The sequence below is a fragment of the Mizuhopecten yessoensis genome, unplaced genomic scaffold (assembly GCF_002113885.1).
Source record: "Mizuhopecten yessoensis strain PY_sf001 unplaced genomic scaffold, ASM211388v2 scaffold6967, whole genome shotgun sequence".
NCBI lineage: Eukaryota > Metazoa > Mollusca > Bivalvia > Pectinida > Pectinidae > Mizuhopecten > Mizuhopecten yessoensis.
The window spans coordinates 206,114-224,211 of NW_018406814.1; the positions used below are offsets into that span (position 1 = coordinate 206,114).

At 36.6% G+C, this 18,098-nt stretch overlaps 1 protein-coding gene across 1 annotated transcript in view; it reads left to right on the forward strand.

The window, feature by feature from the left end:
- The window catches only part of LOC110452884 (mechanosensory protein 2-like), a 31,883-nt gene that overhangs the window by 2,223 nt on the left and 11,562 nt on the right, over positions 1 to 18,098 (forward strand). Inside the window, exon 2 of the mRNA XM_021501604.1 lies at positions 14,824 to 14,942. Within this exon, the coding sequence (XP_021357279.1) occupies positions 14,824 to 14,942 (119 nt within the window). The remainder of the gene's footprint in view (positions 1 to 14,823; positions 14,943 to 18,098) is intronic.

Here is an 18,098-nt window from a genome sequence, read left to right on the forward strand (position 1 = left end):
TACTACCACATATCTCCATCATACACCATATCGCCCAAGTACCTTGATGATCAAAACACTATATGAACCCTACCAAAGTAATACACACCATACCCTACCTTTATCATGTTGAATCTACATTTAGTTATCATCAATACCCAGGGTTAGAGAAGGACATACTAAACCATGTTACTATCAACACATTACACTTTCATACAATTTAACTATCCATACCATATTACTTTCATACCATGTTACTATCCATACCCTGTCACTTTCATAATATCTTACTATCAACACCATGTCTTTTTTCGCACCATGTTACTAGCCATTCATATCGTGTTATACAATGCAAATGATGTCACTTTCATACCATGCTACTATCCGGCATACCCTGTCACTTTCGTACCATGCTACTATCCATACCCTGTCACTTCCATACCATGATACTATCCATACCCTGTCACTTTCATACCATGCTACAGTAGATTTCTCTTAATATCACTTCCCATTTGTCCGAGAAAACATGATATTAACAGAAACATGACATAAACAGAATACATATTTTCTGATGTTTTTCAGCCCTCAAAACTGGAAGTGAACTTAGTCAAATGCCTAAGTGATGTGGCTCTACGAAGAAGATTGATATTTTGTAACTAACCCTGTTCTTTACCCTAGTTGAAATATAGATATAAGTAAATAAGTATAGAAATAAATATATTATTTGTATTTCATTTCAGTATGCAGTTACATTTCATATAGTTATTAGCAAAATGACGATCAGTACGATTGTAATTATGATTGTTTACTGCAGTAGTGATGTAGGCATACAAGTGTTTGGATGGTATTCTGCATCAAATCCAATTGTAAACATGAGAATTGGTAAATATTTACCTATATCTTGATATATATAATGTTCTTTCGCTAGTAACATCTTTTTATAGGTTAATTTTCTTAGATATTTGCTGCAAGTGTGTAATCGAAGATAGTACACATGTTATAATTAGTTGAAAGAATACATCACACTTGGCATTAGAAAAGTTTACAGATGTTAGACTGTCCTAGCTCCCCCAACCACAGGTGAATATCATGTTAACAAGTATGTAAGTCAACCTATTGTTTAACAGTCAGCCAGGTGTAACCTATTGTTTGACAGTCAGCCAGGTGTAAAAAATACCCTGTTAGGCCAAGGCATTGTTTACATAATGCATCCAGGGTGTGACAGAAGGTCCCCAGGGCATTTATCATGAATCAATACCACCATTTACCTGTATTTTTTGGTGAAAGTGGCCAAAATAAAGTGATATTAAGAGAAATCGACATAAAATCAGGTGATAATAAAAGAATTGAATTGCATAGATTATATAGCAGGAAAAACGGTGCATCAAAAAAACATGATAATAACCGAAAATTGACATTAACAGACGTGATATTAAGTAAAATGTACTGTACTATCCATACCCTGTCACTTCCATACCCTGCTACTATCCATACCCTGTCACTTTCATACCATGTTACAATCCATACCCTGTCACTTCCATACCATGATACTATCCATACGGATTCCAAAAACATTTTAAAAATTCTGAAGTAAATCTGTCTGAACCCGGGCTTTTGCTATTTTTCATCTTTCTAAGGGTTTTAGATGCCTCCTCTAGTGTTATTAGTCCTTCCAAACTCAGCTTCTACTTTATTCAATTTTGGCACATCAAAATCTAGGAAGTCATCTAAATTCATTTCTTCAACTTAGTTATCAACAGTTGAGTAAAATTTTTCATAAAATGTTTTTACTTTTAAAATATCATCTTGTTTTGTTATTAATTCCCCATTTTCCCTTTGCAACTTTGGAATAATTTTTGATGTAAAATTTCTATTTTCTAAACTGATTTTTTTTTTTTTTTTTTCCCCCATCATCTATCCATAAAGCTTTTGCTCTAATTATACTTCCCTTCACCCTATGTGTTCTAATGTTTTCTACCTACACAATATTACCTGTCAACAGTTCCGGGACCTGTGCCCTGTTAAATGGATGAGTAGTTCATCATTACCTCAATAAACATATCTACACCATGTTGCCGACTTCATATATAGGAGTCTTTGTATCATAGGTGTCAACCTCTGAAACCTCCAATGAGGGAGAAAGTGCGTGAAATGCGACTGAAACTGTTGCTCAATTTATCTTTCCCTTTTTATGTATCTAAATAACTCCAATGAGCATTCATTTGATTCAGACACACCTGTACTGATCATTACACACACCCTGCAGTAACTAGGAGATCATTTGACCACAGGATGTAGGTTTTGAGTTTGTGTGAGTATGGACTTGAATGAGGGAGTTTCGAAGGAGATAATGGTGGAGGTTTGACAGCTATGTTGTATTTACAAACAATTCCGTGTCCAGCCTGTGGTCAGTACAGGTGTACCAAGGTGGACAATACAGGCTTTCCTTATCATCGATTGTAGGGCAGTAAAACTGATATCTTGCTGAATTTTATGATATTCTTCAACCATAAATCATACCATCAGAAAGGATTTATAAACTTTCCTTTTATGTAACTGTCATTTCCTGTACTTTTTAGACAGAAAAATGTATGATCAGATAAATTCGTAGGTGTTATTTATTAGATAATACTAGATATACACTACATATATATTGCCCACCAGTCCATAGGAGGAAATCCTGCTGTTCCCTCCCTATGCCATCATCGTGATAGCTTCTGTTTATAATGGTATCACAGCTTCTAACCAACCCCCTTTTACCTTTATATTACCTGGTAAAGAACAGACATGCTGTATCAGAAGACCATAAGATTCTACCAATATGTGTCCCCTTGGTTTCAGGGTTTTCTTCTGTCTAGCTCTTGGGTGTGCAGAAAAGCCCATAATTGAGCTGCTTTGCCCAAACTTAATATTTCTGTCTTTTTCCCCCTTAACCTACTCGATGGTGATGTCCTTGGCACTTCTTGTTAGCCTGTTCTCAGAATAATGTGACCATGTGCAATATCATATACATTTGTACTCCAGTCTGAGTCTATGACATTTCAGTGAGATTGCACTTTAACTCATTTACCTCTGAAGACACATTTGAACTCTTCCATTTGATAGGTTGGAATAGTTCATTAGGAAATTTCAGGGGTGAATGAGGTGAAGTAGCACCTTGACTGACCTTATTATCTGTGGATCTGTATTTATATGACCTTAACTAGCTGTTGTTGATGCAAAAATACTGAACGAACAAATATTACTTGCACTGTGTTACCCTCCATATGTCATAAACCAGTCAGAATGGTAAGACAATTCAAATAAAGGATCTCACTGTGTTACCCTCCATATGTCATAAACCAGTCAGAATGGTAAGACCATTGAAATAAAGAATCTCGGGTAAAAAAAAAAATCACATGTAGAGAGCTTAACGTTAAAATCTGTTTTACCAACTTTTATTACGATTTACGATCTGCAAAAATAACACTTTAAATTTAGCTCTATATAATGTCAGGGTAATCCTTCCTCTTTGATGTCAAGTAAGAAAATAAAATACCTTCTGCACATCTACATTTCGTATCAATATTTAGATTTAATTCATTATGTTTAGCCATATCGTCTCCGATTTTGGACAATGTCATGTCAGTAGCAAAAGAAAAATAAAGATGATAACCAGACATTATCAATAGTTAACATAAGAAAATGGACCAAAAACATTTTGTACCTCGAACTGCTGGGGGACATACCTTAGTAAGAAAAATAAGAAATTCAGAAAAACTGTATGTCCCACTACATTGTTTGGTTGGGAGACATTTAAACTATTTTAAAATTGATAATGAACCTGTACATCAGGATAGCAGGGTGCTCTGGAATTATAGCCGGAGATCAATCATGGCAACTAAACTAGCTAGGCTGTCCCACCTAGAAGTTGTGACAACATTTCGTCATTAATCAATGAGGCTAAAACAAAGTATGTAGCAGTTTCCTGTTTCATGGCTAAAAAATCGGGTACTGGGCTGCAAAATGATTTTACTTGATTTATTTGTGCCTTTTTATTACGTTTTTATCCCTAATAATTAAAAGCTGGATCAGGTGTATGATTATTTTAGAATTATCTTGCATACCAAATATATTGTATATATATACATTCTATACACCTATTGAAAGGTCTGTAATTCATCTTTACGATGTCGTTAGTAACAATTATTGATCAGGACAATAAAACCTGTGAAGGAATCTATTTCCAATGGCTTTTGTTTCGTATTCTGCTTCTGTATGAGAAGCGATATCCAGTATGAGAATACCTTTGCAAAGTCAATCGATAATGTGATGTAATCCTTAATGTCAGCATTTCTATTGATGCTATAGAAAAAATTAATGGCGAAACTTTCTGAGGGTATCAATAAAATGTTTATAGTAACGATTAAAACCTATTTCGCATCAGATGACTGGACACGTTATGGTTGTTGCCGTTTTGTTTTTAGCTCACCTGGCGCGAAGGGCCATTTGAGCTTATGCCATACTGCGGTGTCCGGCGTCCGGCCGTCAACTTTTTCTTTTGAACAGTTTCCTCATTAAAATAACTTTGACCTACTTTCAAGGTCACAGCAGTCAAATATGTTAACAACTTCAAACAACAATACCCTAAGAACCATTTGAACTAGATACTTGGATATAGTATGTAGACCAGCAGTGCGAATTTTTTTCTCAAATACAGTAATGAGGTCAAATGTCAACTTTAAATGCTAGTCAGGGGTCAAATGTCAACTTTGATTAAAAGCTTTAACAATCTTCTTCACAAGTTGTATAATGCCCAGGGTCATGATATTTGGCCAGTAGGTACCTGGAATGTAGTGCTATATAGTTTCCTCATTAAAATGACCTTGAACTCCTTTCAAGGTCACTGGGGTCCAATATGTTAAAAATTTCAAACAACAATATCCTAAGAACCATTTGAACTAGAGTCATGATAATAGGGTATGTTATGTAGACCAGCAGTGTGAATATTTATTTTGATTACAGTTATGAGGTAAAAGGTCAACTTTGAATTTATGCTATTCGGGGGTCAAATGTCAACTTTGGTTAAAAGCTTTAACAATCTTCTTCTCAAGTTCCATAAGGCCCAGGGTTATGATATTTGGCCAGTAGGTAACTGGGATGTGGTGCTATAAAGTTTCCTCATTAAAATGACCTTGACCTACTTTCAAGGTCACAGTGGTCAAATATGTGAAAAATTTCAAACAACAATATCCTTAGAATCATTTAAATTTAAGTCATGATACTCGGGTATGTTAAGAAGACCAGCAGTTTGAATATTTTCCTCAATTACAGTTATTAGGTCAAAGGTCAACTTTAAATGCTAGTCAGGGGTCAAATGTCAACTTCGGTTAAAAGCTTTAACAATCTTCTTCTCAAGTTCGATAAGGCCCAGGGTCATGATATTTGGCCAGTAGGTACCCGGGATGGAGTGCTATAAAGTTTCATCATTAAAATTACCTTGACCTTCTTTCAAGGTCACTGGGGTCAAATATGTTAAAAACTTCAAACAACAATATCCTAAGAACCATTTGGCCTAGAGTCATGATACTTGGTTATGTTATGTAGACTAGCAGTGCAAATCTTTTTTTTTTAAATTACAGTAATGAGGTCAAAGGTCAACTTTAAGTGCAAGTCAGGGACAAATGTCAACATGGGTTAAAAGCTTTAAAATTAAAATTTCCAGTTTCAAACAACAATATCTTCAGAACCGTTTAAGAGATGTTAAAATGTCTTGTGTTCTAGTTACCAAATTTGGTCTTAAGTTACCTATAAGTCAGTTGCATGTAACAAAAGAAACAGGTGAACGATACAGGCCCTCTGGGCCTCTTGTCTTTTGGATCTATTCTAATCTGTGGGCTCAACCAGGAAACAGTTTCTAGATGAAATGTTTAGGGTTGGACAGAATTAAGAATAGAATTCTCTTAAGTGTCATGGGACTCCTCTTGCTCTTCAATGAGGTTTCACCAACTTCAGCCTCAAAAAAGCCCTGTAACATTTTGATAACTACTTACGCAGCTTTATGATAATGCCTGAACTCTGATCGAGTAAAAGACACATTGGACCACACACCCTGTGCATTCTTGTATTTTTGACAGTGAAAACATCCTTTCATTGTCTTCACATAGCCAGTGTAACCGTGCTATTGTGTGCAGTAAGGCTTTGGTCAATACCTTCATCCTTTAAATTACAGGTAATTTTTTCTATGGTCAGTCTGAAACAGTTTAGAGAAAACCAGGCACTAGGGAGTGGCCAACTGGTGTAACAATTGACAATGATCTCACCTGGGCAAATGTACTACTTCAAACACACATTATCACAATGGGTCATACAAAATATAAATACAAAATACAAACCTGTGTTGGACCCCATTTCCACCTGTAGTGAAACCCTTTTCCACCTGTGGTGAACCCCATTTCTGCCTGTGATGGACCCCATTTCCACTTGTGGTGAACCCCATTTCCACCTGTGATGGACCATATTTCCACCTGTGGTGAACCCCAAATCTGCCTGTGATGGACCCCATTTCCACTTGTGGTGAACCCCATTTCCACCTCTATTTCCACCTGTGGTGAACCCCATTTCAACCTGTAGTGAACCCCATTTTTGCCTTTGATGGACCTTATTTCAACCTGTGATGGACCCCATTTCCACTTGTGGTGAACCCCATTTCTGCCTGTGATGGACCCTATTTCAACCTGTGATTGACTCCATTTCCACTTGTGGTGAACCCCATTTCCACCTGTGATGGACCCTATTTCCACCTGTGGTGAACCCCATTTCAACCTGTGGTGAACCCCATTTCTGCCTGTGGTGGACCCTATTTCAACCTGTGATGGACCCCATTTCCACTTGTGGTGAACCCCATTTCCACCTGTGATGGACCCTATTTCCACTTGTGCTGAATCCCATTTCAACTTGTGATGGACCCCATTTCAACCTGTGTTGGACCCTATTTCAACCTGTGATGGACCCCATTTCCACCTGTGGTGAACCCCATTTCAACCTGTGATGGACCCCATTTCCACTTGTGGTGAACCCCATTTCAACCTGTGGTGGACCCCATTTCCACTTGTGGTAAATCCCATTTCAACCTGTGGTGAACCCCATTTCAACCTGTGGTGAACCCTATTTCAACCTGTGATGGACCCCATTTCCACCTGTGGTGAACCCCATTTGCACTTGTGGTGAACCCCATTTCAACCTGTGGTGAACCCCATTTCCACCTGTGGTGGACCCCATTTTCACCTGGGAATGCCTCTGGAAGCAGTGGTTATGTAACTGATCAGCTTAATCACCTGTTTAGTGTGGAAGGAAAATTAAATGTAGATTTATATACATATATGTAGTACATATGTACATAGATTAAATCTGCCACTGTATTACATGTGCCAATCAATAGGACATACATCTATCACAAATGTTATATCAAATCATAATAAATGTATCACTCTTTTCACCCTCTGTAATGAGGTGAAGAGGGTGGGGATGGGGAGGGGTATTTGATCTTTATTCTGTTTTCATAAAAATGTTGTAAGGCATGAACTTTTTTTTTTGCAGAAATAATTTATCAAAGCTTAAGTAATGTCGGAAAAACCCCCCAATGCCTAGTTGGAGTTTTTGGCAGTGGTACAGGGGTCTTGTGATCTTGGTTAACCTATTGTGTTACTAATGTTATCTAATATCTCTTCAGACACATCTACTTTTTATCCATTTCCTCTTCTATGTTGTCATACTGTACAGACTTATTGGGTAGAATAGTATGTTACGATATACAGTATTTCATACCTGGAGTTGAACTACATTCCGTGGTAGTTTTTTACATCACATAGTGATCTAGCTATTTAAGGAAGATACTACGGTCGAAACTTTGTTTTATCTAAAATTTTAGACTACGAGATAAACTTCTAAGGTAAATACAGAGACATGTTTGTAACATTAATAATGAACTTAAACTGAAAAAGGACCTTAAATGTTATATGTACACACTTCATATCAGTGGTTTTGTATTCCAAGTAGATGAAAAACGGGGACACGATCGGTCAGCCATTGTGAATAATTGTATATGTATAGGAGGTCAATCAATTAGTGATTTTATACTCTCTTTTGAATGTTTGTATACTTAAGGCTAGTTCAGTGGGCGGCTGTTAACATTTTACTTTATTCCTGTTATCTGGCATATCCTTAAATATAATCATTAGAGGCCATCTATGCGAATTTGAGTTTCTATAACAAATGCCAATACTGTTCTGATGTATGTATGTATTATGATAAATGAGTGTTAAGGCCAGAGTAAACAGAACAAAGTGTAGACAAATAGTGGTAGTACTGTAGTGGTAATAGTGGTAATAGTGGTGTTTGTATAGCAGTCAATACACGCTCGAACATCATACATGTACCTTCCAACCTGTCCTAGAAAGCACCAGTTTATACCAACCACCTGTTTATAGATACCACTTGTCTCTAACAACCACCCATCTGTAACAACACCTGTTTATAGAAACTACCTGTATATAACAACCACTCATCTGTAACAACCACCTGTTTATAGAAACCACCTGTATATAACAACCACTCATCTGTAACAACACCTGTTTATAGAAACCACCTGTATATAACAACCACCCATCTGTAACAACACCTGCTTATAGATACCACTTGTCTATAACAACCACCCATCTGTAACAACCACCTGTCTAAAGATACAACTTGTCAATAACAACCACTCATCTGTAACAACACCTGTTTATAGAAACCACCTGTATATAACAACCACCCATCTGTAACAACACCTGTTTATAGATACCACTTGTCTATAACAACCACCCATCTGTAACAACCACCTATCTAAAGATACCACTTGTCTATAACAACCACCCATCTGTAACAACACCTGTCTATAGAAACCACCTGTATATAACAACCACCCATCTGTAACAACCATCTGTTTCAGTGCTAGCTCTGGGTCTTGATTCAGTTTCGCCAAAATTTAATTTGTCTCCAACAAGTGCACAAGTGCGCGTGATGGCGCGCAATCATGGACCATCCCCCCCAAAAACAAAAGACCCAACCCCTTTGGTTTTCATTTATATTTCCCATTATATGCATTCTAATGTATCCTATGTATCTTAGACAGGAAATGAATTATTCAAATGAAGAAAATGTTCTATGTTTTATGACTAGAAAACACTAACACTGCAAATAATTTCATTTTTTTGTTTGTTATTTCTGTGATATTCCCTGGCCTTCTGCATCCCAATTTCAAGGCCTTCTACATTCAAACAGGCTGCTCCTTGTTGCCAAAGTGCCAGGATGAGATATTTCATCTGTTAAAATGAAGAATAAATATATATAAGAGAACTGAACATGCATATTGGAGCAAATCATTTTCACCAAAACCAAAACCAAAGGCTGATTATTTAGGAATTTACCATCCCTTTCAATATTTGTATTATCTTGTTACTTTCAGTTGATAATTCTCAGTCAAAAATCTTTTGTTGGCAAAAATGTCAATATATTGACATACAAAATCCTTAGCTGTACAGGGCAACTTTTGAGACTGATCGGATAAACAACATGGCCGACAGGCAGCCATCTTGGATTTTGATAGTGAAAGTTTGTTATCACTATATCTCAAGAAGTACCAGAGGGATCTTTCTCAAATTTAATATGTAGGTTCCCTTGGTCCTAGCTGTGCAGGGCAATTGTAGAGACTGATTGGATAAACAACATGGCCGACAGGCAGCCATCTTGGATTTTGATAGTGAAAGTTTGTTATCGCTATTTCTCGGGAAGTACGGGAGGGATCTTTCTCAAATTTTAAATGTAGGTTCCCCTTGATCCCTCGTTATGCATGTTATATTTTGAAACTGATCATAAAAACAAAATGTATTAAAAGAAGAACTAAACAGATCTTTCTCATATTGCAATGATCAATTCTATTTCTTGCACGTTAAGTACTGTACTAGTAAATATGTGAAATGACAAACTCACTTTTAAGGCTGGCTTTCATACACATCAGTATTAAGTTTAGATCAGAAGTTACCTCAAGGTGCATTTACTGTTAACATGACTCGATCAAACAGATTAGAGGTCAGAAGAGAAAAGATCGAACTGACAAAGAACTAATGAAGATGGTACAAAGATGGGCGCCAAGATCCCTCTGGGATATGTTTTTATATATACCACCTGTCTATACCAACCACCTGTCTAAAGATACCACCTGTCTATAACAACCACCAGTCTATAGCAACTGCCTGTCTATAGATACCACTTGACTATAACAACCACCCATCTGTAACAACACCTGTCTAAAAACCACCTGTATATAACAACCACCCATCTGTAACAACCACCTGTTTTAAGATACCACTTGTCTAGAACAACCACCATTCTGTAACAACCACCTGTCTATAGATACAACTTGTCTAGAACAACCACCATTCTGTAACAACCACCTGTATTCAGCTACAACTTGTTGATACCAACCACCTGTCTATAGATACCACCTGTCTATAACAATCACCCATCTGCAGCTACCACCTGTCATAAAAACCACCTGTCAGTAACTACCACCTGTCTGTAACAACCACATGTCTATATCTATTATCTGTTTATAAGTACCACCTGTCTATAACAACCACCTGTCTATAGCTACTAACTGTCTATACCTATCATTTGTCTATAACTACCACCTGTATATACCAACCACCTGTTTATAACAACCACCAGTCTATAACTACCACAAGTCTATAACTACGACCTTTGTGTAACTATCCAATCCTATTCAAATGGTCTTCATTTACCTTTTAATAGTACGGAAGTGAGCATAAATATGTCACATATGTTGTATTTAGAAAGAAAATCTTGCTTTTGAAACACCACATCAAAATGCTGATTTTTCGGCCTTTTGCCTAGAAGCCTATGCTGTCATATCACTTTATTTTCTTGGATTTGACGTCTTTAAATCAAAAGTCAAGAAATGTTGTTTAACGTTGTAGTTAATCAAATCATGGGAACTTTTTTATGCATTTTTTTTTATTTGGACACGAGAACTTTACTATGTATGGCTATAGGTTTGATACTGAAAACCATACCTTGTGGAAGTTTAATGACGGAATAGTAAAGATAAAATAATCTTAGATAAATAAACAACCACAGTGTTCTGACTGTACAAATGTAATGAGGCCAGAACAGGATTTGAACCCTGGACCTCGGCTCTACTGGCTCGGCTGGTACTACACCCAGTTGTCAAGCAGTGCAAGACAAGGTTGTGTATTTCACAATGATAATACAAGATATTGTAATACCCCAGTAGCTGGAATTTATCGGTTGTTATCTACTGATCAAATCAACAAATATAAAATGGGGTTGGGAACATATCAGTGTCATATATGTTATGGTAATGTGATTAGTTTGTCCTCAATGTCGTTTTGTCTACGACTGTTGTTCAGTTTAAGTTTTTGGGAAGAATATTAAAGCTTAATTAATACAGTATGGGGTAATTGATGAGTTATGTTTTGCAGAAAATTTAAAATGCAAATGACGATATAAAGTATGCAAAATAGCAACACCACACCTATGTGTTCATCTGATATCTGTATATATGCTTATTGCGTGAATGGATATATTTCACTATAGACCTCCGGCTATGAAATATATCTATATGCGGAATGCAATCTTGCAATAGCAAAATATCAGAAAAACACAATGTTTATTGCCTGTGTATCCCGTTATCAGATCATTTGTTAATAAAGAAAACATTTCGCACCTAATTTGTATCACCAGCAAAACAAATTAACATGTTTATTATGTTCGCTTTCAGTGAATCTAAAATGTAGTATATTAAATTTAATCTGGACATATGGTTCTATGCTGATGTCATATTTATACAACTTTTGAATATGTATGTAATACATGTTACAACACATACGGGAGGGCCTAAGTGAGAGTAGCAACACATACGGGAGGGCCTAAGTGTGAGGAGATAAACACATACGGGAGGGCCTAAGTGTGAGGAGATAAACACATACGGGAGGGCCTAAGCGAGAGTAGCAACACATATGGGAGGGCCTAAGTGAGAGTAGCAACACATACGGGAGGGCCTAAGTGTGAGTAGCAACACATACGGGAGGGCGTAAGTTTGAGAAGATAAAAGCTCAATTTGTCGACCAGACTTAGAATATGGAGAAAAAGACTTAGAATATGGAGAAAAAGAAAAAAACAACACATTTTTACTATAATTAATGGGAAGAAAAAAACATGACTTTTATGCTGTATGCTTCTATGCATTGTGAGACAATATAACTGTTTGACCGACCTATGTGAGAAATTTTTGACCACTTTTTGACCTGCTTTTCAACCTGTTTCTTTACAGTCCTTAGAAGAGAAAGCTGATTTTTCAGAAAAGAGACATTTTTGAAAATCAGTTCCAATTTCTTTAACAACGTGATGAGTCATTCCTCCAATAAACATATTGCAGGATTTTTTATTTTTTTCCTATTGTTTGATTTTCAACAGTTTTGAATACAATTATATAAAACTAGAGATTTTGCCGAGTTCTCCGCATCCGTAAATGTTTTGCTGTTTCCATGAAAAACAAAAGATACTGCTTTCTGACAATGACATTGAAACAAAAAAAGGAAAATATAGGTAACTACAATCTGGTTCTTTTTCAAAAATAATCGAGATTTATCTTCCTTGGCTGATTTCAATTAGACATAATCGTAATAAATAAATGTCTTGCATTTAAAAGCTTACATGTTTCATTCCTCTTATGGTTTTATTTCGCAACGGAAATTTACAGGAATAATTGATTTAGAACCCTTTTTCATAGGAGGGATGATTGTCATAATAGTATAGTTAGTGTAAAACATTAAGTATTTTGCAACAACTGGAAAAATTGAAGACTATTACGTAATGAAAATTCTGGGGACACTGTAAGACTATTTCATAATCCTCACCTCACCTCACCTATCCTCTTCTTGCCGGTCGGCATTTAAGGCCCAGATAATGTATCTTGGGTTTCCGTAATCAGCTATTTTTATACGACCGTCAAATTTGACGGTAGTATTATGGTATTGCGTTGTCCATCCATCCGGCGTAAACTTTGTTTGTCTGGCAATCACCTCCTACATTTTTCGACTGATCTATTTGAAACTTGGTATACATTATAATCATGATATGAAGTTTTGTCTCCCTTAAAAGAATTTTGATTCAACAATTTTTCCAAAAGTTATTGCCCTTTGTTCATTTCAGTATTTGATTTTTGGCCGGCAATCTCCTCCTACATTTTTTGACTGATCTCTTTGAAACTTGGTATACATGATAATCAAGATATGAGGTTGTGTCTCCCTTAAAAGACTTTTGATTCATCATTTTCCTCAAAAGTTATTGCCCTTTGTTCATTTCAGTATTTGAATTTTGTCCGGAGATCTCCTCTTACATTTTTCGACCTATCTCTTTGAAACTTGGTTTTCATGATAATCATGATATGAAGTTGTGTCTCCCATTTTGTTCATTTCAGTATTTGATTTTTTGTCTGAAGATGTTCTCCTACATTTTTTATAGTATATCAGCTAACCACTCTTAGAATGATGCAGATCTTATTTCAATGTAAGAAAGTATATAACACTATATGGCATTCGACGGGCATATTTTGTTCCGCCCCACAGTACTCTTGTTTAATCTGCCTGGTGATTAGCCATGCAAGAAACCTACTACCTGCAGGATCAAGTTTTTCTATCTGAGTTTTCCTTTCCGTAGACGATTGCCTACCATGGCTGCCGAGCTCCATCTTCCCAGCTTTTCTTTCTGGGTCTGCTCCCATAGCCTTTGATTATCCCTAATCTAACCACAAGGCAGTGGTGCTTTGGTGCTATTTACCCATAGCTGGGGCAAGGTTGATGAGTGCAAGGGCATGTCCACACGCCGGTGGGCCTACGCACTACATCTCTAGGGCCCTTGCTGCTCCGAGATCCTCTACAATTTTGCCTTGGATTGTTAAACCCTAGTTACCATGTGCTGTCGCGAGGAGGCATTGTAGAAGTCTTGAATAGTGTAGAGGCTATGTACTGGCAAAAAGACTTACTCACTCTGCTTTTGTTTCACCTGCTAAGCAGGCTAGCCAACGGTGGTAAAAGAGCCTATGACACCAACCACACGAAACGCATACACAACCCTGTGGTACAAACCACCAGCACACAGCATTGAATTACTGATAACTACGTCAGATAGATTAGTTTTTGAATGACAATGGACCTTTGTGGTAGATAAAAGGCCTTATAGTGTTATATATAAAAGCAAGTTATTTGTACATGTAAGTTCGGATAAAAATAGACCAAGTGCATGATTGAAACTTGAGTTTAAACTATTTTGTCTGACCGGTTTACTTTTGTGTTTGAACTGCTCAAACAGTAGTATGATGTAGTGCCAAGTTTTACTCCCAGTAGAGACACTTTTGTATGATGTAGTGCTGAGTTTTACTCCCAGTAGAGACACTTTTGTATGATGTAGTGGTGAGTTTTACTCCCAGTAGAGATACTTTTGTATGGTGTAGTGGTGAGTTTTACTCCCAGTAGAGACACTTGTATCGTGTAGTGCTGAGTTTTACTCCTAGTAGAGACACGTTTGTATGATGTAGTGCTGAGTTTTACTCCTAGTAGAGACACTTTTGTATCATGTAGTGCTGAGTTTTACTCCCAGTAGAGACACTTGATCTTATCAGAAGAGCTACCCTGTTACACATCCTTATTTTCATTGCATACAAATGTTCATCCTTAATATTTCTGTTGATTAATTTAAACAATTGTTATGCACTTCTTTCAGCTAAAATGAACAGGGAGTCTCAGGACGGAGACATCGGCTGCTGTGGATATGTCCTCATGTTTTTCTCCATCTGTGTGGTCGTCTTATTTTTCCCGTTTTCACTCTGCATGACCATCAAGGTTTGTAACTTTAACATTACTTGTACTTCATTTGTGAAGACATTTTATATGTGACTGGCCAAAAACATGATACTCCGTATTTGCTGTATTCTATGTATTAAACATACTTGCTTTTTTAGACTGTCCTACATATACTTTGCTGGTATATCTCTCCCTAGAAGTTTGGTTTAGTGTAATGGTGCCCATAGATACATTATATAAAACACTGCCTGTTAAATTTACGTGAATAAATTTGAACCTCTTTTAGCTGACGGATTCTTCCTGAATAAATGGATTTCAATGTAGTACAGAGCAGAGTGAGGAGACAGTCCATAAGGGGAAATCAGGGGTAAAACAATTTCAACATCTTCTCCAAGTCTAAGAAGTGAAGGTGCTAATGATCATTTCATGACTCATTATATTTTGGACTGAATTGAAGTCCAGATTCGCCAAGTTAGTCAGTCTCTGACTAGCCAAGACAATTTTGAATTATTTGTAATTTTCATTAGACCAAATTTGACAAATACTAAAAATATCATGTTTTTCTCTTTAGCCCTGACAAAGAGTTATTTTCAGCCAAATCTACAATCGAAGATGATCATTTGTCCTGTACCGGAACTAGACTGGGTAAATCTGGGTAGCTCAATAGGTAGAGCGTCTGTCTAGAGTTCGGAGGGTCCTGGGTTGGAACACCGCTTTGGCCGTTGCATTTCTCTTTCTTGTTTTACAGTCCTATGATTGGCTCACTAGACATTTTCAACATTGGGAAATTATGTTGGTATTTTTAAGGTTGATTTGAAATCCGAAATGGCGACCCTGACCTCTGATTGAGGTGTAGACACTTTTGAGTAATTGTAATTTCCGCCTAGTAAATTTTCACTAAATGTCGTACAAATATTCCTGTGTTTTGCTGTTAAATTACCAAGTGTTGTAATTTTAATTCTTTGGGTCAATAAGAAATTTGGTATTGCCACTATGGTGTGGTCTTAAGTTGGTGGAAACATTTCAGTTTTCAGGAAACAATACAGATAATAATAGACACAGGGGAGCAGTACAGCTTAGTGGGCCTTTTGTTAATTAAGTACTGTCATGACTACGGATTATTGATTATCTGCCAATCCTTGTCTGTACCAGCGTGTGGTCAGATATACAAGTACTGTGGATCATTGCACAAAACTGTAAATATGTGATCAGTTTACAGCGTGTAAGGAAATGAAAACCTTTCTATAAAGGGTCTGCTTCATTGTCTGTGTGAAACTAGGTGGATTTTACTGACATAATGAAGTTTAAATAAATCAAACAGACATTGTATAAGTATACTTAGTACTTGTTAAAGTTGTTCCCGGAATTGTTGTTGATCATATGTTTGTATATATCATGTATTGTTTATTATCAACCGTAAATCAAAGTAATTTGGGGCCGCGGTGGCCAAGTGGTTAAGGCGTCTGACATTCTGCTACCACTAGCCGTCCACCACTTGGTCGCGGGTTCGAGGCCTATTGTGGGGCAGTCGCCAAAGGTACTGGCTGTAGGTCATAGGTTGGTGGTTTATCTCCAGGAACTCCGGCTTTCCTCCATTACCAAAACCTGGCACGTCCTTAAATGACCATAGCTGTTAAAAGGACGTAAAACACAAACAAACCAAACTAAACCAAACTAAATCTAGTTATTTTCAGTCAAGATTTCTAGAAATGGACACTGTGAGTCTTTTGAATGATGCAAATGTAATTTGTAGAGAATGGGAAGAAAAAGTAATGTCTATGTCTGTCACAGGAAAGTAATTCAAGGTGTTCAGAATTAATGTAGCAATAATCTATTGCCACTTATCAGTACTATTACGGTAACTGTGTATATAGACTACTTACAGTGTGTCCTTACCCCAATTTGAGATCGGTATTATATTGCACAATTTACCAGTCATGTGCTATGACTAAAAATACTCATAACCCCAACAAGAACCCATGATGCCAGTGGTTATTTGTATTGACTAGTGTGATCGTGCATAATAGAATTGTGCCACGGCAGAAATGATGAAATGCGGAAGGAAACGCTTTACCCGGTACATTTCTGATGTTTAGTAGTGAACACACAATATGAACAGCGATAGATGTAAAAGAAATTAATGGATCAAAGAGCTGTTCAGAAACAGGAGTATACTTTGTATATTGTTCATATAAATTCCCTAGCAACTGTCTAAAACTTTGCATGATCCCATAAAATTCCATCAAACTTGTTGTGAATGACCTCCCATTGAAAATTAATTAGGCCTTTGCCAAAAATAAGCAACTAAATCAGTTATATCGATTGGATGAATTTATGAAATGATTAAGTTATAAAAGTCTTTTATGTTTTTAGCAAATATGTCACAAATAAATATAAACTCGACCATTGATTTCTTTTATGGATATTTCTTGTTTCAACCGAGGTCATAATTTGAAATTGGATTCAAATGTGGATATTGTTCTGGATATTCAATATAGATTTAACCTGAAGAATGTGCAGTCATATTATTCTATTATGCATGTTGGGGGCTATTTGGAGGCCATTCTCAGTAAACACGGTACATTTATAGTTTGTAATCCCTTTCTGTTTGTTTAATCCTAACCAGAATTTCAATCAATGTCTATTCCCCATTGGTTTACAGAGATTTAATCAGCTCTCTGTTATAAAGCATATTCTTGGACAATTCTTGTTTTGTTATCAGACTGGCACCATGGTTACCGTACTGATAGTGACCTTTTATGTGTTGTTCCTAATTGGTTTACAGTACAGTGTTCCAGGTATAGGAGATGGTATGATGTCGGGTAACCTGAAACTTGTAGATCTCTCAGTAACTACTGGCAGGCTATGTTGTAATATGAGAATGGTCCATCCATGTAGTTTTTGAGCTGCAAAACGTTTTGAAAACTATATTTCTGAGAGGTGTCAAACAAAAAATGTAAAAAAAAATATATAGCTTTTCAAGTGTCATAACATGTTGTTGACATCACAAGTTAATGCAACATCAACATTTACCTATTTTTTCAATCATCATGATGTATACGTGTGACAGTATGACATTTACATGTGACAGTATGACACTTACATGTGACAGTATAACACTTACATATGACAGTATGACACATGTGACAGAATGGCACTTACATGTGACAGTATGACACTTACATGTGACAGTAT